General features: G+C 33.7%; 1 protein-coding gene across 1 annotated transcript; it reads right to left on the bottom strand.

Moving 5' to 3' along the window:
- Positions 1–11,573: 11,573 nt before the first annotated feature.
- LOC134845919 (uncharacterized) lies at positions 11,574–18,886 on the bottom strand. Its single transcript, XM_063863049.1, has 4 exons — positions 18,427–18,886; positions 14,412–14,602; positions 12,295–12,365; positions 11,574–11,925 (listed from the first exon to the last, which is right to left on the bottom strand). Exons 1-4 carry the CDS (start codon positions 18,620–18,622, stop codon positions 11,712–11,714), a joined length of 672 nt encoding a protein of 223 aa, XP_063719119.1. The 5' UTR covers positions 18,623–18,886; the 3' UTR covers positions 11,574–11,711.
- Positions 18,887–21,560: the final 2,674 nt, after the last annotated feature.

Here is a 21,560-nt window from a genome sequence, read left to right as displayed (position 1 = left end):
CAAAATTGACTTTTTTGTTTTTTATGTTTTTTGCTTAGTCTTCTCCCCAATAACAGTGTTAAGAATGAAGATAATTATTTCTCAAACAACAAGTTATATTGAGCAATCTTACACCTCAATTCCACTTGATAAATTCAATTTGCCGCATACGCTACGAGTTAAAAGAAAATTAAAAAAATCGCTAATAAATTAGCCCAAAATATCCAAAAAAGCAGCGTTTAAACTCCCATAATTTAGATAAAATTTGTCACAGGTGAGATTTTTATTTTGGGCGTAATTATCAGGACATCAAATATCTCACCCGAGCAAAATTGTTTCGTAACTTTTTTTCAAAATTAGAACGGAACAAAATTTCTGTTTTAGACTTCTTTTTTTTCATGAAAATTAGTTTTTTTTGTATGATTTCTTAAATACTTATTTAAACACTACTTTTCATGCTCCCCAATGCTCGTATACAGCAATTATAAATTTTTGCTCTCAATACGTTTGAAAATTAATGGATTGTAACTGAGAAAAAGAACGATTATTAATATCATGAACCTAAAACTGACTATGAAAAATTTAGAAAAAACTTTCAATACTTATAGTTTTTAGATTGACGTTTTAGTTTGATCAAACAACCTATTTGTCAGTTAATTGAAAAAAATTGTACCAGAATGTCAAAAAATTCTAAGAGAGCAATTATACGAAAAGTGGTAAGCCAAAACGTAAAAATGTAAGCATTGTAAATAGTGAAATCGTAACAAGCACAGAAGAAAATTCGTAGCCAGCACAGTCGGATTCACTTGGTGTAAATATCGATCACGTTCATAGAGACGCGTGGTCCGAAGGAGGCCAAATTTATAACTATGACTACTCGGAACATCATCAGTTCAACAGGTCAACTTATGCTGCAAAACTACGCCCGTCTCCTTGGAAGCAATGGCTGTGGGACAAAGCTACGATAAAGCACCAAAATGTCCGGCATCAGTGGAGGTGTAGAGGCTCTCATAAATGAGTACCACACCCATTAGCGCTGTACGTTAACTGCGAGTCTCATTGCCTAAATTTACTCGTCAGTGCTTTGACAGAAATCGTTCTCATCGCCCATTGCATCTGTCTAATGGCAAAAATTATCAATCTTCTGCGAGGCTCAGCAAACGTTGTCACAAGGCTGGTCCCAACCAGTGAGAAGACAGTTATACCAAAGATAAGTGACACTCGATGGGTTGAGAGACAAGAAGTAGTGCAGACTTTCTTCACCCTCTTTTCCACAGTTACTCAGACCTTAGAAGAGATCAGTCCTTAGCCAGGTGATCATGCTGCTTCGGAATGCGTTTCTTACCTGTATATTTTCATTTCGTGTTTTTGTGTCCATGTTCACTCTGGAGTAACGAAAACCTCAAGATTCAACCCTGCTAGGACCAGTTCTGGAACTACAAAAATGCTTGAGTCAAATGTGGAGTCTTCTGTCAGTCTTCCAGAAGTGGCGAGAAGTTTCGGTTATGGTTTCTTTAGCAATATCCTACGAGTGTTAAAAAGATAGATCCAGATCAGCTTGATTACAGGCGAAGACGAAAACCAGAAAACGTACAGTCATCCGAAGACTATAATCGACAAAAACTGTATTGGCCGTTTTTTGATTTTCTGATGTCAGAATTTGCTGATGCCACCCTTCAAGTACTGCATCTCATTAAACTTCTTCCAGTATACCTGGTTAGAAACTCAGTTGATGTGTAGAAATTTGAACAAACCCTAGCCCTTTATTCTGAAATTCTTCCGGATGCAAAATTTGAATCTGAGCTTGAGGTTTGGAGAAACACATGGTCCGGCAACGCTTTGGCTCCATCGACCTTTAGAGAAGCCTAAGCCAATGCGCAAAGACTCTATTGCCAACGGTGTTTGTACGCCCTTGTGCAAATTTTTGCCAGCTTGCCGGTCACTGTATGCACGGCCGATCGATTCATTTTGCGATGAAGTTCTTAAAACATACTTGAGATCAACCATGCGCGAAGACCGGCTATCATCGCTGGCTCTTTTATGTATACATAAAAAACAATTGACGTAGATGAAATCGTCTGAACATTCCGCTACAAAACCGACGTTTACAGCTTCTATGAATTGTTCATTGCGCAGGACTTCAAAATTGAATTGTTCATTGCGCAGGACTTCAAAATTCACTGACTTAATACTCTGTATAATTTGCGTCTCTTTAGTTTTTGAAAAGACATTTTGTTCGATATTGTTTTTTTTGTAGAAAAACTAAAACTGACCCCCCCCCCAAAAAAAAAAAAATTCTGTGCACGCCACTGCACTGATTATAATCATGCTCATGACAAGGTCCGAAACTCAAGACGTAAATTGCGCCGCGTACCGTTTTTAATATGAATTTTGTAGTTGTGCCGGGGTTCAAAGTCGCGCCGTACAGTCTTTTTCTAAATTGCGCCAATATTTGACTGTAAATCGCGCCTTCAGTCTTTCTTAATTCGCGTCGGCATCATTTTTTCTTGTTCTTAGACTGAAAATTGTAGTCCCGCCGTTAAAACTGCGAGAGGACATCTATTGTTAAGTCGCACTGCCATAATCTTTTCTTTGTTGCGCCACCAGTGTTTTCCTAGTTGCTTGGCATACCGTTTTTAAGATGAAGTTTGTGGCCGCGCCACGGGTTAAAATGTTTTTCAAGTCGCGGATCTCAACCCGGGTGTGTGACAAAGCACAGGTTAACACAACTTTTTCAAGTTGTTTCTTTATTTTAAAATTATCATTTTTCCTTAAAAAAAGATAGGCAAAGAGAAATTGATGAAGCGCCGAGTAGTAGAAGGCATGAACGTTTGTCGAGACTAGGAGAAATCAAAGGCAAAACAAATCGAATTATCTTCTTAGACCACTTTTTGTTGCGATCAATGAAAATGCGGAGGAACTTTGCATTCGGGTGTGCTTTTGCTTGTTTAGTTTTCCACGGAAAATCAAGTACCACAAAGAATCAATGATATATCATAATGAAGCTCTTTCAGTCGTGATTCGAACGAAATTATGAAAACTGTCCCAGTATCGAGAAAAATATGTTTCAAGTTTTTTTTATTTTCGGTCTAAAGTCGAGCAAATAAAGCGAGCGAGCAGGAGTATAATAGCTTATTTATGCTTAATATAAGCCATAAAAACTTAATTTCACTCAAATAAATTAGTTGTTGGAGTTTTTGAGCGCCATTTTGAAAATTGTTTTGGTTTTTGAAATTGTTTTTTTTTCAATGGTTTCTTTAATGAATAGTTTTTCAAGTCAATTTTTGCAACAAGTATTGGTCAATTGCCATATTTTACTAGCAGTGTCAAATACGCCTAAGCTCTATATTTTCGTTCAGACCGTTTATCACACCACGGAGAAAAAAAAACGATACTTTTTTTAAAAAATGTTTTTTTTTTAAATACTGCGGTCGGAAAATTCTATGCTACCTGCACAGTAGCCGGCTATTCTTGTTTTTTTTTCATCTGTGATCTCGTGATCAAAAATAACAGAGAAACTTGGAATTGACTGTCAATCAACAGCAGCAAGCTGGAAACTTACTGGAGCAAAATGATTTTTTTAATCGAAATAATAGACTAAACAAGTCTCGTGTACCCCTTGAGTAATCTCCAATCCACGTTCCCTGTTCGCAATCCACATTCCCGGGTTGTACTAATCTACTGAAATGCTTGGCAGTTCCACATGAAAAGGATTGGTAAGCTCTTTTCCAGTTTATCACCAACCCTCCCAAACCCCCCCCCTCATAAATGAACAAAATAAAGCTGTTCCAAATTGTTCACATGGCAATTAGCATTTGAGAAATATTGTAGAAATTTGTTCATCTGTTCATGCTGACACGTTTTGATAATGCAGTTTATAGCATGAAAAGTCAAAAATAGAATTTCGAATGCAATTTCAAAAAAAAAAAATCAAAGGTGGGGGACTGCAAAAGGGCCTCCTGCTACTCAAACAATTTTCTTGCGACTTTGAAACTTATAAAATTTTCGATGCCCCAGGAGACATAACTATAACACTACCAACATTGTCGTTGGAATACTAACCAGTAGCGATTGATTTTATGCACGAAGCGCCGAATGTGCGAAAGTAGTTCTCAACCAATCAACGCCCTTTAAAGTGCACCTTTCCATTTATGAGAGTTGTATGATAAGCAATTTTGGTCAACCCGGGTGTCCAAAACTGACTTATTTTATCGTTAAATTCCATCAAATTTATTAATAATGAATTGTGATTGGCGGAAAGTTTTTTGGCGCATTTGCCCATTCGGTCATTCGTGCATAAGAGAAGCCCCCGGTCTTTACCAGTTTTCTGCTCGAAGTTGCAAATAGCCTTCATGCAGAGGTCGGGTGCCTCGACGTCCAGGTGTTTCACGATCTCATCGTAGCCGGCAGCTGTCCTCTGGTAGAAGGCCAGTTCATCGGAAGTGGACGATACAGTCGTCACTAGATCATTCAGCCACGCCTCTCCCGGGTTCAAACCATCTGGAGATGTCATGTTGATAAATAAATGACAAGTGAAATAGTGCCTGCAATATCGGCGGTCCCAATAGTTCAGAAATCGGTGTTTTGGGATAATTATAGTTAATGCCTTATCAATTGTTGTTAGAATACTTTTCGGTCAACGAATTTTTGATTTGCTTGTCTAAAAGTTTTTTTTGACGACTAAGGCGCTGAAGATCACCGATATAATCAACAATAAGGCATTACTTTTAATATTGCTAATGGTGATGAATTGGCTGCTAAATGTTTCGCTTGGATAAGTTTCGCAGTGTTCGAAAGTTCCAAAATGGTAGAAATTTTGCAACAAAAGTCACTGAGTTCGACGCTTTTTCGGTTATCAAGATAACGTTATCGTCTGATATCAATGAAAAAAATGAATGCTTATGTAAACAGACAAATTTTGAATCCCCAGTTGGCATAGAAGTTAATTCTTTTGATTACAGAGGTGGTAAAACATTTTCAAGTTTATAAATATTATGAAGATTTTTTTGAGAAAATTAATGTGAAAAAGTTGGAGTATATAACATTAATAAGACAAAAGTTTGAAAAAAATCAAAATATTAGTGTGAATAAAATAAAAAGCTCGGTTGTTTTTTCCACTGAAGTTTTTTATATCACAAAGAAATAATGCTTGAATAGCTAGTGCGGTCTCAGATGGAAATCTGAAATTTAAAACTTAAAACATAATTCAAAGTTAATCTCTCAAACGCAGCAAAAAAGTAGGTCAAACTGATGGACATAATAAAGAAACAGCCGAAAGACTGCAAACAGACCACAAAAAATTTTGGCTGAAGAACCTCGTCCAATTTAAAAGCAGCGGGACAAGTTCTACCCAGGACGAGTTTTCGGTGATGAATAGGCTGAAAACCAAACCACATTTATTCTTAAGTGCTTGTGGTTATGTGTTATGTGTTGATATGGGTCGAAAACAACCCAATAATCAGATGCAAAAATTTTTGAAGCTCATCTTTAATTGGTAAGTTTTGAATATCTGTGGACGACATGAACGCACGTAGACAGGCAGCGGCGGATCTAGCATTTTCTCAGAGGAGTGGTTTTTTTCAAAAAAACTTTAATAGTTTTGACTACTTTTTTTTTTAAGTCAATCAAATTGATTTTTTGTGCTCTTACAAATGACTATAAGACCGTATTTTATCAAAATTTTTGAATAAAACGGCATTAGAAAAAATTTTTGAGAAAAGGCCAAAAATAGCGTTTTGAGCATTTTTTTGATCGCGTTTTTTCGGCGCGCGCTCTTCCCTCATAATTAGTATAAAGTGGCGCCGAAGCATCTTTAAAATTGTTTTAGCGACAGTCAGCCAAAAATGGATAGCTCAAAGCAGTACTTTGATTTATTATAACTTTTGCAACCAATTAAAGTCCGGTCCGTTAGCAAAGCAAGACAGACAACGATAAAGCAAACAAATTCCGTCGGTACAAAATTAAGAAAAAAACTGCAAAGTTTTGCTGTACCAGCTCTAAACTAAAAAGATTTTTCCAATCACTTAACCTTTAAAGTTCAATTGAGCGCTAAATTTTTATGAAAATTATTTTTTTGTATGAACTGAAACGCCAAAGAAATTCAAACCATTTTGGTTTTAAGAAAAACTGAATTTGCCGAAAAAGAACATTTTGATAAAATGAATTCAAAATACTTTTTTTACTGATTGTATATATTAAAGGATGGCTGCCCAAGGTATTTAAACCTAAATTCCATCATTAAATATTTCAGTTTTATGTGACTATTTATTTTGCCTCAATTTAACTTATAACAGAATTTTGCGGTAAACTTGTAGAATTTTAGAGACAGTAAGTTTAAGTGCGCTTAAACTTGTCGAACATGGGCAAGATGACAGTTATCAAACCCCCGAAATATCAACAAAAATGATGCTAGGTAAAATATTTTTCTTTTGTATTTAAACGCAAGCTAATGATATCCTCATTGAGAAATATAACAAATCTTTCTTTAAGCCGTTTTTCCAGCTCCAAAATTGGCCGGAAAGGAAAAAAACAGTCAAGCAAGTAAATTCTGTGACTTTTAGTGCTAAAAACCCATCTAGTTGTTACAAAATTGACTTTTTTGTTTTTTATGTTTTTTGCTTAGTCTTCTCCCCAATAACAGTGTTAAGTATGAAGATAATTATTTCTCAAACAACAAGTTATATTGAGCAATCTTACACCTCAATTCCACTTGATAAATTCAATTTGCCGCATACGCTACGAGTTAAAAGAAAATTAAAAAAATCGCTAATAAATTAGCCCAAAATATCCAAAAAAGCAGCGTTTAAACTCCCATAATTTAGATAAAATTTGTCACAGGTGAGATTTTTATTTTGGGCGTAATTATCAGGACATCAAATATCTCACCCGAGCAAAATTGTTTTGTAACTTTTTTTCAAAATTAGAACGGAACAAAATTTCTGTTTTAGACTTCTTTTTTTCATGAAAATTAGTTTTTTTTGTATGATTTCTTAAATACTTATTTAAACACTACTTTTCATGCTCCCCAATGCTCGTATACAGCAATTATAAATTTTTGCTCTCAATACGTTTGAAATTTAATGGATTGTAACTGAGAAAAAGAACGATTATTAATATCATGAACCTAAAACTGACTATAAAAAATTTAGAAAAAACTTTCAATACTTATAGTTTTTAGATTGACGTTTTAGTTTGATCAAACAACCTATTTGTCAGTTAATTGAAAAAAATTGTACCAGAATGTCAAAAAATTCTAAGAGAGCAATTATACGAAAAGTGGTAAGCCAAAACGTAAAAATGTAAGCATTGTAAATAGTGAAATCGTAACAAGCACAGAAGAAAATTCGTAGCCAGCACAGTCGGATTCACTTGGTGTAAATATCGATCACGTTCATAGAGACGCGTGGTCCGAAGGAGGCCAAATTTATAACTATGACTACTCGGAACATCATCAGTTCAACAGGTCAACTTATGCTGCAAAACTACGCCCGTCTCCTTGGAAGCAATGGCTGTGGGACAAAGCTACGATAAAGCACCAAAATGTCCGGCATCAGTGGAGGTGTAGAGGCTCTCATAAATGAGTACCACACCCATTAGCGCTGTACGTTAACTTGATTCATTAACGGAAGGCTCAGATTGACAAAAAATAACATTCAAACACTTTTATAACATAGGCGCTACGCGCAATACACCGAAGGCATAGAAACTGAAGCAAAAACCAAACAACTTGAACAACTAATAATTGAAGAATAACAGTTCTAGAACAAAAAATCGTACTAATACATGTATACACCAAAACTTTGCTATATCGAGAAAGAGCCTGAAATAACAGTTCTAGAACTAAAAATTGTACTAACACACAGACCCATAATATAAATAAATGAAAAAAAATGAATTAAATAAATACACATACATAAATAATAAAAGCAAAACTAAATGAAAGAAAGAATAATAAAATAAATATAGAAATAAATATCAACAAATAAACAAAACGCACCTGATAAATAAATAAGCAATAAAAAAATAAATCAATACATAAATAAATAAATAAATTTTTAAATGAATACATAAATAAATAAATAAATATATAAATAAATAAAAGCAAAAGTGAAATGTACAAATAATTAAATAGACATGAAAAAATATATATGAACAAATAACCAAACAAACAGACCCATAATATGAATAAATGAAAATAAATAAATGAAATAAATACACATACATAAATAATAAAAGCAAAACTAAATGAAAGAAAGAATAATTAAATAAATATAGAAATAAATATCAACAAATAAACAAAACACACCTGATAAATAAATAAGCAATAAAAAAATAAATCAATACATAAATAAATAAATAAATACATAAATAAATACATAAATAAATAAATAAATAAATAAATAAATAAAAGCAAAACTGAAATGTACAAATAATTAAATAGACATGAAAAAATATATATGAACAAATAACCAAACAAACAGACCCATAATATAAATAAATGAAAATAAATAAATTAAATAAATACACACGCAGAAATAATAAAAGCAAAACTAAATGAAAGAAAGAATAATTAAATAAATAAACAAAACACGTGATAAAAATAAACAAAAATAAATATGTACATACATAAATTATAAATAAATATAAGCAAACTAAACATAATTAAATAAATAGAAGAACAGATAATTAAATAAATAAAGATGAACAAATAAAGAAACAAACATACGCAATCACGTGACATAGCGCGATATAGTCCAGCCCACATGATAATTGATAACTGTGGACGTTATTTGTCGACACTTGACAACAGACAACATTAAAAAAAAAACCCCGTTACACGATACCATAACACCTTGACTAAAGTCTTCGGTGTAACAATTAAGAAAATGCTTCTGATACAGTCTCATTGACAGAAAAATTGTATGAAAAGAGCAAAATGAGCAATTTTTCTTTGCTATTAAGTTTTTTAATTAGCATTTTTTTCATCATCTGGATTTACAAAAAAGCTTTTAGCTATACTTTGTTTCAAAAATTTTATTAAATTAGCAAAAGCATTTTTTTGTACTATGAAGTAGTAAGATAAGCATTTTTCCACATACCAAGATATGGTAGGACAAGCATCTTCTCCATAAAAGAAAAACCACAAATTTTTGGTTCAAAATTTTGTGTTTCATACGAAACACACTAGCCGAAGATTTTCTGTCATAGAAACACAGAGAGCAACTGGCAGTTACCACGCAGATAAATTGCATTTGGTGATATTAGCCATGTAAGTTGATATTAACAATTTTACAGAGAATGCTATACCAAACCGTAATTTTGTACAAGGCTAGAAAGTTTTACTTAAAAAAATTCAGTGGTTGAGAGAAGAAGCGTGTTTTCTTTTCAAGTTTATGTTTATCGTAGCATTTGAAAACCAAAAAAATCTTATTTTTTTTTTGAAAAAAACATTTTCTTGTAATTTTGGAAGAAAAACTCAATCTGACTACCTTATAAACACAAAAAAAATCAAAATTTGCTTTCGAAGTGTTCTTTGTTGAATGAAAAATAGGCATAATATATAATTTTTATATATGAAAACGTATGTTAAGCACTTGTTTATTGACAAAAAATTTTCCTGAGACCAAAGTTGTTCCCTTATAATCAAAACTGCCACCAACTTGCCACCAGAATCAAATCAACTTAGGACAATTTTCAAAATGAAAAAATTTCAATGGAAAAAGCTTGTCATACAATTTTCTTCTATGCAAGTTGTATGATTAGCGTTTTTTCCAAAGACTTCATATATGAAACTGTATTATAGGCATTTTTCTTGCATGAACGACAACCCGGGGAAATTAATACAAAAGATTTTATGCTCCTTTTCCAATAAAATTTCAGAGCGAAGTATAATTCTTTCATCTTGGGAGATAAAAAAATATAGAAAAATCAGAATGATAAAAATGAAAATTCAGAGGTGCAGAGGTGATACAACAAAGATTTAAGAAAAACATAAAAAGCCGAAAACTAAAAAAAAACTAGGTCATATAAACTTTCATAAGTCTCGAAAGAAGTTCACTCCACGCAAACATGTCAGACACTTGACACTTGATTTTGAAAACAGCAACAATGGAACAAATTTTACGAAAAGAAACAAAGCCGACACTCTTTGAGCAGACACAAATTGAGCCGAAAAAAATATGAATTTTAAAAAAAAAAGTTAAGAGTCCCACCATCAACATCAATGGACAACACTTGCACTTGCAACTACAATTAAAGTTGTTTATATCACAAGAAAAAAATTGTTGTGGCAACTAAGACAACAATTTCTGAGCTGAAACCACTTGAATCGACTGGGTATTTTTGGCGTAATTTTTGATTAACTGAGAAAAGCCAAAATGACCCATTTTTGTGGTAAAATTTTGGTCACGAATTTCGCAAAACAATTTACACCATATTAATTCTGCTAAAATTTTAAGCAAGTTTTGTCTTCATAAATTTTCACCTAAACTCAAACCAATTTGAGAAAAACGCGTTTTAAACTTCAAGTTTAACGCGTTTTGTCCGGTTAATTTAAATCAGCACTGTATATGTTCCAGTTTGAAAACGCTAGCTAATCGCAAACGTAAAAAATAGAAATTATTTGACAAGCAAAACTTTACCAACCTCATTTTTATTCATTTTTTATATCAGTGTTAAATTTTCTAAAGTCAGATACAAAAAAGACCGTGGTTATTATTAACCCTTAAACCTTTTGAGTCACAATACCCGAAGCACCTTATAGCAAGCATGTTACACGCTCGAAGAATGGCATTTTGAAAAGCGTGTCTTCGAAAAACAGTTCCATAAAAAACAGTCCAAAAAGTATGAAATTGAATAAAAACTTAGTACAATACAAAACATTAAGAAAAGCAGTCACCAGTAATGATTGTTTTTTTGATGCCGGTACGCCAAGAATTGGCCTTTGTCGAAGCAACATAAAGAAAAAAAAGTGAACGCCGCAGTCTCACCAATGTGTAGGGAGCTTTCCAACTGATAACTACACCAATGAGAGCTTTCCAACTGATGCGAAAATTAGAGTCGGTTATTGACACGCCTCCACCAGCGACCTTAAACCACACTGTTTGCCATTGAACTATTTTTTTTCCTGTATTTCACCGACTTTTTGGGCTGTTTGTTATTGAACTATTTTTTTCCCTCTATTTCACCGACTTTTTGGGCTGTTTGGTATTGAAGTGTTTTGTTTAGGAGCTTTTGTATGTGCATTTTCTTTAGAAACTTTCCTCTAGGCCAACTAAGTTATGGAATTATTCAATTTCTGATTATGGTAATTTTTGTATATAAAGACTGCTTTTTTATTTCGTGTTACAAAAAATTTTTGGTTTCAAACCTTTTGAATTTTTACTGGTGGAGAAAAAATTATGTCGCCATTAAAAACTGCAATCCGTATGTATATTCGTCATATGTTAAAAATTCAGCCTTAAATCTCAGGTACCTACAAATAAAACTAGAAAAATTTTAAGCTAAATTCGCTCATTTTATCGGTTAAAACTGGGACAACTTTCTTGCCCCGTGACTGTACATTTTTCTGATTAGTTTTCCGTTAAAAACGAACATTCATGATGTAATTTATTTTTTATGTACGTTAGTTTTATTGCTGATCGGTCTGACGTTTATTTCACACGGAGTTCGTTGGGAGCATACATCTAAACGAGCACCTGAATTTACAACTATAAAAGTTTTTCGAAAATAGTTTATAGTTTCTGCAGAATGTAAGCACAAGCTGTCTTTTCCCCATAATACTCTCCTTCCGATGATATTTCCAAAGCTTTCAGTTCAACTGTCTTCTGCTCGACTAGATTGTTCACTGCATGTTTGTAGTCCCCCTCCCAGTAGTCGTAATTGTGAGTGATGGCTATGATGCCTCCGGGTTTGGCCATTCGTATCACTTCTCCAAGACAGTTGCTACTGATAAGAACAAAATGAACGAATTCCTTCATGAATTCTAAAAGTTTTTAGCCATGTCCAAAACCCTAACTTTATTGAGCCTAGCCTAAATAAGAAAAACAAACGGTTCAGATCAAAAACTTTAAAATTTGCTTATAAAAATATAGTGAATTACCTGAAAACAACGTAAGCAACGCAAAAAGATGCACTTTATGATAAAGAATATCGATGTTCTTTGTTTAATAAAGCAAAATACAAGGAGCACAAAAACGATTGGTTCTCCGTAAACAGCTGAAAAACTCGTTGGTTGCTCCTTTCACTGGTATATAACCGGTTTTAATTAGTGATTTGATTTTAAAATAAGGAGCAAAAAATTAGTTTTTATATTACGTGGTCGAGCGATTGTTGAAGACGCCAACAGAAAACACGAGGTCATATGTATCGGACGGTACACTCGTCTCCTGAAACAAATTTCATCTTTATTTAATAGTCATTCAGGGGATTTTTTTATTATCAAAGAAGGCTACTTTGTTTTCAGCAGAACATGTTTATTTCATTTAACCTCTTGGCTAATAAAACATGTCTAGAAAGGATTAAATTTAGAAACAATCGACTATAAATATTAAACTGTACGTTGCACCAACTATCAAATTAATTTTTAGAAAACTTAATAAGCAAAATTAATTGGTAGTTTCCGAATCCTCCAAGCGATCTGTGAATTGGAACTGATTAGTGTTTCTGGCAAAGATGTCTTTATTACGTTTTAAAATAAGAACAGTACGAGCAGTAGAGATGTGACCAGTACACCACTAATACGGAGCAAAACGTCGCGATCACAAGCAAAATTCGTAAAATGGAGCTTTCCAATGCAAGAAAATACTATAGTTAGAAAGTAAACTTTAAAAACCTAGACAATTCGCAATTTGAGGCAATCGATTTACGGCCATTCATATATAGATATTGTAGCTCTCAGTTTAACCGCATATTGACGTTTTTGGTGTTTTTTAAGGGATTTAGCTGTATTTGAGAAGCCCATTTATTCAAAGTTTCAAGAGTTAAAAGCTCAGTTAAAAAAAGCTACTGCAGACATTTCTCGGTAGCCACTTTTGTAATCTAGCTATACATTCCAATATCGAGGGGAAATTTTTCTTTGTTTCTCTTTGTGAACACCGAGTTGCATGCTTTGTAAAATCTTTTCTGTGACTTTTAATTCAGTTAATTGTGTTAACAAAAATCTTTCAAAAAATTCACTTGCGACAACACGACCAAAAAGCAGCTTCACCAAGTTGAATAAAAAAGTAGAAATAAGCCTCGAATTAGCAAAAACTCAGCAACGTGTCGGATTCGAACCTGTGACCAAGCAAATTGGAGTCTGCTGCACTCACCACTCAGCCACCGAGGCTTCAAATGCCCAAAAACTAGCCACCAATAAGGTAGCTACATATGCTAATAAATTGCCAATTCGATGCAGCAAAAGTAGCACCAAATACAAAAAGCCACAATTTTGCATGTAATAAATTGGAAACCATAAATCCAAATTATGTTCAAATTATGCATTTCAATAAAATTGCGAGATACTTTGAGTTAGAAAATTTCTGAAACCGAGCTTTTTATCATTGTACTGCTGTTTGAAACAAATAAAACTTTTCGGTTCATTTGATGAATTAAAAATGCAGCACCTGTGTTAAGACATTTGAAATTCAAATTAGCAAAGAACATAACTTACGAAGAGGAAACAAGACCGACAATCTTTGAGCAGACACCAGTTGAGCCGAAAAAAAAATATTTTATGTAAAAAAAAACGTCAAAAAGTTTCAAGTCCACCTCAAACTACCCTGTAGTAATTAGTACCCGGTAGTTAAATTTGAATTTTCATGAAATTCAGCATGTCAGGTTCAGAGCATGTTAAACTAGTTGTTAACCCGAAAAAAGTCTTCACTCCGCTTTGATAACGCTTGCTAATCGCAAACGTAAACACTTAATGCTCCATGATGCTACATTCAAAGGACTTGCAGCTTTATTGGCCGATAACGTTCAGGTTTATTAGGCCCAGTATCTTTATTTGTAGATAACGTATCTAACTGGAAAACGTTCAGCTGTTTTTATTTCAGAACATATATCTCACAAAGCATAATCAATTCCACATTCTTTTCGTTTTTTGAAAGAGCTGCCGTCCATTCAAGACCAATCGAAATTGCATATAGTACGTTATTAGTTGCAAACGTGGCAAATGATATTGAGAACAAACCAATGCACATAATTGATGTAAAAAGACTCATCGCGCCATGAAAACAATCCACCCTTCAGACTAACCAAGTGAACGATCCCCACCCCAAAACTAAATCACAAATTTACAGAGTCAGCCAGCAAGCTAAACGCTGGACTCTGATTGGTTGAAAAAGATTATTTGTAACAAGGTGAACGACCTCCACCCTTTATTGATATATTAGGGGGACATACACGAGGGGGTTGTTCACTTGGTCTAAAAACTAGGATATCAATCTTACTTTATCTGGCCAGATGAGGTCAGAGAACCAATTGGAGTATATGTTCTTCTCTTTGGCCACCTGGTACATGTTCTCAGAGGGTTCCAGGGCATCCATCTGTCCAGTGTATCCTGCCCTCCTCAAAGCTTCCCCACTCATGCCAGTGCCAGCTCCAATGTCAATGAACTTGCCATCCTTAGGAACTAGTGTACCTGCAAATAGGAAAATGAACAGTTAAAAAACCAAACGCTTCATGAGAATGTGTTTTACAAGGCGTATATTTTTGGCTTAGTTTTACTGCATATGTCTCACTCCAGCGCCAGCTCCTCTTATGCCAATGTAGTTGTCGCGAATGATTTTCAATTTTTTAACATTTTTTGGCCGAAAAAACAATCTGTCATTAACTGGATAAGATTCAAATTTTAATACGATTTCATGCTATTTGAGCTTATCGGAAATTTAATTGAATAGTTAATGATCAAAAGTCAAATTGAAACTCAAATTGAAAAAAAAATTATTGATAGCTTAGCAAACATAAGTAACATCATGAAAAAATTAAATGTAATAAAATGAATTTTTTTTAAAATTTGAGATTTTTGTGAAAATCATCCCCCAGACGCCAAAATAAGTAAAAAGTGATAAATATCGCTCCTAGTAACAAATCAATTATGGCAAATAAGCTTCCTTCAACCAATTTGAAAAGATTTATATGACGGATTAAATCTCCGCTTACGCGTTTATAGCGAGAAATATATCGCGCGTTAATTGTCTCAAATCGGCCAAAATGACAATTTTTATACCCCCATAACTTTACGAAAAATGATCACAGGTGAAATATCTTTTCAAATTTAAGCTCATGACAACAATACCGTTCGAATGATATAACAAATCTCGTCAAAAAATCGATATTTGTCTGAAGAAAAAAACCCACCCCGAGCACAAATATTCAGTTACTTTCGTTACGAAAGTCGGAACAATAAAAGCATCTTATTCGGACCTCTTTCTCTCAAAAGCTTTTGATATGCCAAATATACATCTTACTTCGTGCATTCTAGTAGATTACGCTGATGATCTAACCAGCACTGTAAAAATGCTTTTAAATCCTTTCTTTTGTATTAGGCTAATTGTTCCGTGTGAATTCCTTGGACAGAAAACTAAATAGCTTTTTTGTTACTCAGCAAAATGTCAACAAGCTTTTTACAGGGCACAATTAACAGCGCACTGTAAAAAAGTGCAAGAAATAAGAATTATTAGGCGGTCAATTAGAACAAATGGTTCCATTTTAGATCACTATTCGCAGGTACTTTTAATACTTGGCATACTTTATAAAAAAAATTATAAAAACGGTGGCGAAGGTAAAGTAGATATTCATAAAACCAATTTACTGCCTGATAACGTTTGTATTTAAAAAGAGAAAAAAAGCATTGGTGCATAGGTTAAAGGACTCTTTTATACTCAAATACCCTGAAATTATTGGATAAAAATTTGAGGTGTGATTTCATGATTACTACGTTCTGCTGCCAGATGGGGCTTCTCGCCCTTAGCGTATCTCCGCTTAACGAAAAAAAGCTTCAGACGACATTCTTTTCAGAAAGTAAGAGTTGAAATTGGTTCTCATATTATTGGAAACATCAATTTCTAGTACAAAAATCATTTCTTCACGACTCATCTTCTTTCATACTATTAGAAATGTAGTCTGATTTTCAAGCATACTGATATGCCTGTCGTTTCAATTTCCTCCATTTTTTTGAGTCCTATGTTCCATTAACCGGAAAATTATTTGACAGACCAAAGGTGTAGAAAAATTGGGAATCGAATGTGTAAGTATTCACGCAAATCCAAGTTCACAAATAAACGTCGTAATTGGTCAATCGATATATTGTATACAAGGCTTTTCCATGTTCGAGCTGCGAAGAAAATTTCCGGAAAAAACTCCCGGTGTCGAGAAAAACAGGTCTGACAAATTTTCATTTTCGTGGGAAAAATTTAGCGTTTAAGTAAATGATATTTATTTCACAGTTCCTATTTTCAGGTCCCATATTTCTCCTTCAAGACAAGTTTTTATACAAGATTTTTTTTTTTCAAAAATGATAACCATATTACGATCCTTATGCTCTACTTGAACAGCAACCGGCTAGTTTTTTACATTTGCTTAGTCTCCGGAGTTAACACAGAGCCTAGAATTCACCTTCCAAACACGAATAAAAACGTCAAGATACGGCAATGATCTTTAAAAACTCAACAAGATAACAAACTAAGCCAAAAAAGCTACAAAAGGATCGTGCAGTGCAACAGCCGGAAATCAAACCATCTATGCTGCGTCATGAACGAACAATTAAACAGTTCACTAGATCTCTGAAATCTTATTAACATACGAGACGCAGAACGTCGTGAGCAAATCAAAAATGGTAAAAGGGAGCTTTACAACGTAAGAAAACACTATAGCTAGTAACTAATTTTTAAAAAGATGCGGAATTTCGCTTCACTTGCGATACAAAGTGAATGGCTATGATTACCAGAAAATGAAAAGATAAATCAAACACTGAAAAAAACGTAAGCAAAAAAATTGCAAAAGGACAAAAAATTCCTGGAACACGTTTTACCTGCTCCGTTAGGAATTTTACGAAGAGCTTGCAAAATGCTTATAAAAACCGAACCTTTCAGCGGGACCTAAGCCGGCACATTAGCAGATATGAAAGTCTAAATTATTCGAAAATTTCACTTCCCACAAAAAGAGGTCCCGGTTGGAATCAAACTTCAGCGATGTATCGTCTCACGCATGGGTCTTACCACTGCACCAAATGCACAGAAGACTCGTTGAATTTATAAAGAAAAGAACTACCAAAAATGTTCAGAAACATCATGAAAAAAAATAGGAAAAAAATAGTCAAAACTTCTTGCAACTCAACTACTTTCCCAAAACACTGAACTAAATTTTAATTCGAGTAAAAAGTGCTAAAATTTTAGGCAAATTAAAATTAGGCTACGCTAACTCAAAAAGCAGAAAAACAGAAGTCCAGCAAAGATTTTTGACACGCGGACAATTTTCAGCTTCCTGGCCGGATTCAAACCATTGACCTTTGTATTTTTAGGCAGGTGCGTTAGCTCTTCGTCACACGCTCAATTTAACGTTTGACTTTTGATTTCATACGAACCGTAAACACGAATAACAAAAACGGCAAAAATGATCAGCAAAAACTCAACAAGATAACAAACTAAGCCAAAAAGAAAAGAGACGTGCAAAAGGGCTTGCAACAGCGTGTCATGAACGAACACTTTTTAAGCAGTCCACTAGATTGCTGAAGTAAGTTTTAACCCAGGAAAGAAGCAGCTTGTCCTGTGGCAAGCATAATCGTAAAAGGGATTGTTGATTAAAAAATAGGATTGTTGATTAAAAAACTTTGAAAAACATAAACAATTTGCAATATACGGGAATCGAAACCCGACCTCCACAGTCGAAGTCATTTGTCTTCACAACTGCGCCGTAGTACTCTCAGTCCTTAAAATCAATCCAACATGCTATCAATTTTCCAAAAAGATTAGAGTTGCAGACAGATGCTGAAATTGAGGACTAACTTGTTGAGCATTAATTTGAGCACTCTTTTGCTCAGTAAGTCTTTCACACATATTAGAAAAAAAAATTCTAGGCAGGCATGAACGCGCTTCAATTAAGTTGATACAATTTATGCTAATCAATCACCTTAAATTACCTAAAAAAATTAAGCTGTACATTGTTACTGAAATATATAGTTACAATTCATAGAAACAAGCGTTGATTGCGCAAAAATGAAGAGAATCTTTTCGATAAGCTTTCGGGCTCATATTAGAACAAAATATGAGCTCCGATTGAAAAATGAGTTTCAAAACCAAAGTAGATGTCAGTCATCAGCATAAACAGGAGCGATAACAAAGTTCAAGATTCGGTGAAACAAATAAAACTCTGCCATTTTGTTACAAAACCTCGATATCTACCCGTTTAAAATTGGTCGAACTAAATGGATTCAGATTTTGGAAGAGTAAATTTCGATCAACAAACCTGATTTTTGTTCAAAATTCTTCAAGGTTTTCATGCAGTGATCAGGAGCGGAATAGTTGAGACTCTTCAGAGTTTGTTCATACTCGTTTGCTGTATTCTCGTAATAAGTCAGCTCATCAGCAGGGGACTTAATTGTCGTGTAGAGATTTTGAATCCATTTACTATCCTTGCCTGAAGCTTGTTGAGAATCAGTCATTATAAAATCTTTAACACCGAATAATAATCAGGCGGAAGAAGTTTAAATCAATTATGTTGAGTGAATTATGAATAACATTCTTCGCCCATAAAATGTCGTCATCTTGATAAGATAAGATAAGGAAGCGTGCAAGTTTGAAACTAAATCAATTAGAAGGTCATAGTACATGGCCTGATTCGCTTGCTCGCTCTAGAATTTCCAAAGCTATACTGGAAAATTTGCATTGAAAACCAGAAGAGTTTCCATTTTGAGAATGGATCATGCAACCAAATATGACTGAAAACAGCACTATGTTTAGGATGGTTCTACGAAAATTCTTATTCGAAGCTTAGTATAGATATACGAATGAGGAAAACAAACAAATTTACACTTGAAGCAGGACTAGCCGATAGCTAGTAGCTTTGCATATATCACAGAAATTATATTTTTGCAGAGAATTATCCCAATACCTTTTTGGGTTCCGGAAATTGCTTGAAAAGTATAAAGGAGATCTTGAACAATAAATTGCTTTAACCTAGGATCGACCGAAAGCAATTTGAAGCAGCTTCTAAGTCCCCACGTGACTCACTTTCTAAACACTCATTAGGCAAAACACAAAATTTAGAAAAAAAACATCGTCGACGAAACAAAGTCGAAATGGATAAATGTAAAAAAGCCCTAGTTTTTTTTTACATTAATCCATTTCGACTTTGTTTCGTCGACGATGTTTTTTTCAAAATTTTGTGTTTTGTCGAATGAGTGTTTAAAAAGTGAGTCACGTTCAAAATGAGTGGGTACCAAATAAGTGAGTACCAAATAATTCTTATGTCTCGATAAAAGTTCATTCTAGGCAAACATGCCTAGCAAAGCATTTGAATATCTAAATAGCCAGAACAAAATTAACGAAGCAGAAACAAAGACAACAATCCTTGAGCAGATACCAGTTGAGCCAAAAAATGATTTCGAAAAAAAATTAAGTCCGCCCTCAAACGACAACGAACAACACTTGCAACTATAACAAAAATTTCCTACCTCACAAAATAATCCGCGATGTGGCAACTTAGCCGACCAAACTTGAGCAGACAAACGAAAGCCAGAACAAAAATTCAATTTCATAAATAATGAAAAGAAGAACAAATACCATCCGGGACTCGAGCTCTCTGCCTTAGAGTGCACAGGTAATCACGCTATAACTAGGCCAAGTAAGTATGAACCTGGAAATTGTCAAGGTTTCATAATAAATAAATAAGAAAAGCAAGTATGATTTGTAGGAAAAGTTGTAGAAAGGAAAAAAGTCTGAATCCCGATTAAAAGACACTTGCATGCATTTGTAAAAAGTTAAATACATTTTTAATATAAGCTACATGGCTCTACTCTAGCTATTTATATTTGACCTCATTCTTTCTGTTAAAACAATTTTAGGAGGAGTAAGAGATTTGTTTTTCACCCGTATGAGACAACCGAGTATAATTTTTAAATCAAAATTGTCCAATCGCTTTTGACTGTTCATGAAGGCAACAAAATTGGGAGACCATCAAATGAGCTTAGGTTTTTTTGTTCCAACCATTGAAAATGGCTAGGATTTTTGTATTCGAATGTGTTGTAGTTTTTTTTCTTTTTTTTAAATGTCCAACAAATTTTCCTGCTGTCATGAAAAACCTGTTTAAAATTTTCGATTTTTAAGTTAAATGTCGAGCTAAAATACGATCGAGTAGCGTTTGTTTTATGAAAATTATTTTTTTTTAAATTTTAGGCTCGCAAAATTTGATTTTATTATCATGAAAACTAACTGGTTTTTGATGTTTCTTTCAGCGCTGCTTTGACAAAAAAGCATTCAGAAAAAACTTTGTATAAAATCAGAAATTAAAAAAAACTTAAAAATGTTTTTTTTTTCATTTTTTGTGTGGTTTTCATTTTTGAAAACAAACTTTGTCGAGCATGCCTAATTCACTTATTCTATGCGCGACGGTAAAGTTCACGATTCATAACACGCACTATAAACAAAAATAAATAAAAAAAAATAAAAAATACTTTTTTTCTATTTTTTCATAAATATGGTCGGAACATTCTGTGCTACTTGCACAGCCACCGGCTATCCTAGTTTGTTTTTGTTTTTCACGCAAAATAAGGTACCAAAAACCATCATTGGAATGAAACGAAAGATTATATCATATCGAAGCCCTATCAGTCGTGATTCGAACGACATAAAATTTCCAAAAAATTGTTCCAGAATCGAGAAAAACTAGTTTAAAATTTTTGATTTTCAGTCAAATTCGAGTGAATAAAGCCAGCGAGCAGGCTTACACTAGCTTATTTACGCTTTATTTCAGACGTGAAGACATATTTTAGTTGAGTAAAGTTAGTCTTTGGCGTTAATAGCTCCATTTCGGGAATCAAAATTTTGGGAATCAAAAATGTTCAAAAAACGTCAGCACAAAAAGTTTAATCTTTTTCGCTCGTTTTTTCGTTTATCTAGTCATTTTACTACAAACCACACAAAAAAATTGACACTTATTTGAACAAAAACAACTGTGCTTTTTTTAAGAATATGGTTGGAACATTCCGTGCTACTTGCACAGTAACCGGCTATCCTTGTTCACATTATGACCTTATAAACTCAAGGAAAGTTAGTGTTGACTCATTGAGTTAAATGATCTCACAAACAAGGAAGTTAGAGACATATTTTTAAAAATTAAATCAACGTAAATCTCTTCTTATTTGATCGAAACTTAATATCAAAATTTCTCTAATATCAAAACTTGAGAGAAAGAACATTATCTGAACTTAATAATCTAAACAAAAAATTACATCTGAACTTCTTTTTTCTGAGAATTTGCACAGAATCTTAAAGGTTTATCCTCTTCACACGAGTATGTGTGTCCTCGGCATTCAAACCAAGTATAACACAAACGCAAAGCTGCATCATTTAATTACAAGCTAAAGATATCGCGAAAACAAG

The sequence above is a fragment of the Symsagittifera roscoffensis genome, chromosome 5 (genome assembly GCF_963678635.1).
Source record: "Symsagittifera roscoffensis chromosome 5, txSymRosc1.1, whole genome shotgun sequence".
Classification (NCBI taxonomy): Eukaryota; Metazoa; Xenacoelomorpha; order Acoela; family Convolutidae; genus Symsagittifera; species Symsagittifera roscoffensis.
This window is presented reverse-complemented; position numbering and strand designations above follow the sequence as displayed.

Excerpts from the sequence above, each read along its gene's own strand:
- LOC134845919 (XM_063863049.1), bottom strand. The coding sequence starts at position 18,622 with ATGACTGATTCTCAACAAGCTTCAGGCAAGGATAGTAAATGGATTCAA. Across the intron at positions 12,366-14,411 it reads ACCTCATCTGGCCAGATAAA|GAGACGAGTGTACCGTCCGA; the intron begins GTAAGATTGATA and ends AATTTGTTTCAG. Across the intron at positions 11,926-12,294 it reads TTCAACAATCGCTCGACCAC|TAGCAACTGTCTTGGAGAAG; the intron begins GTAATATAAAAA and ends TGTTCTTATCAG.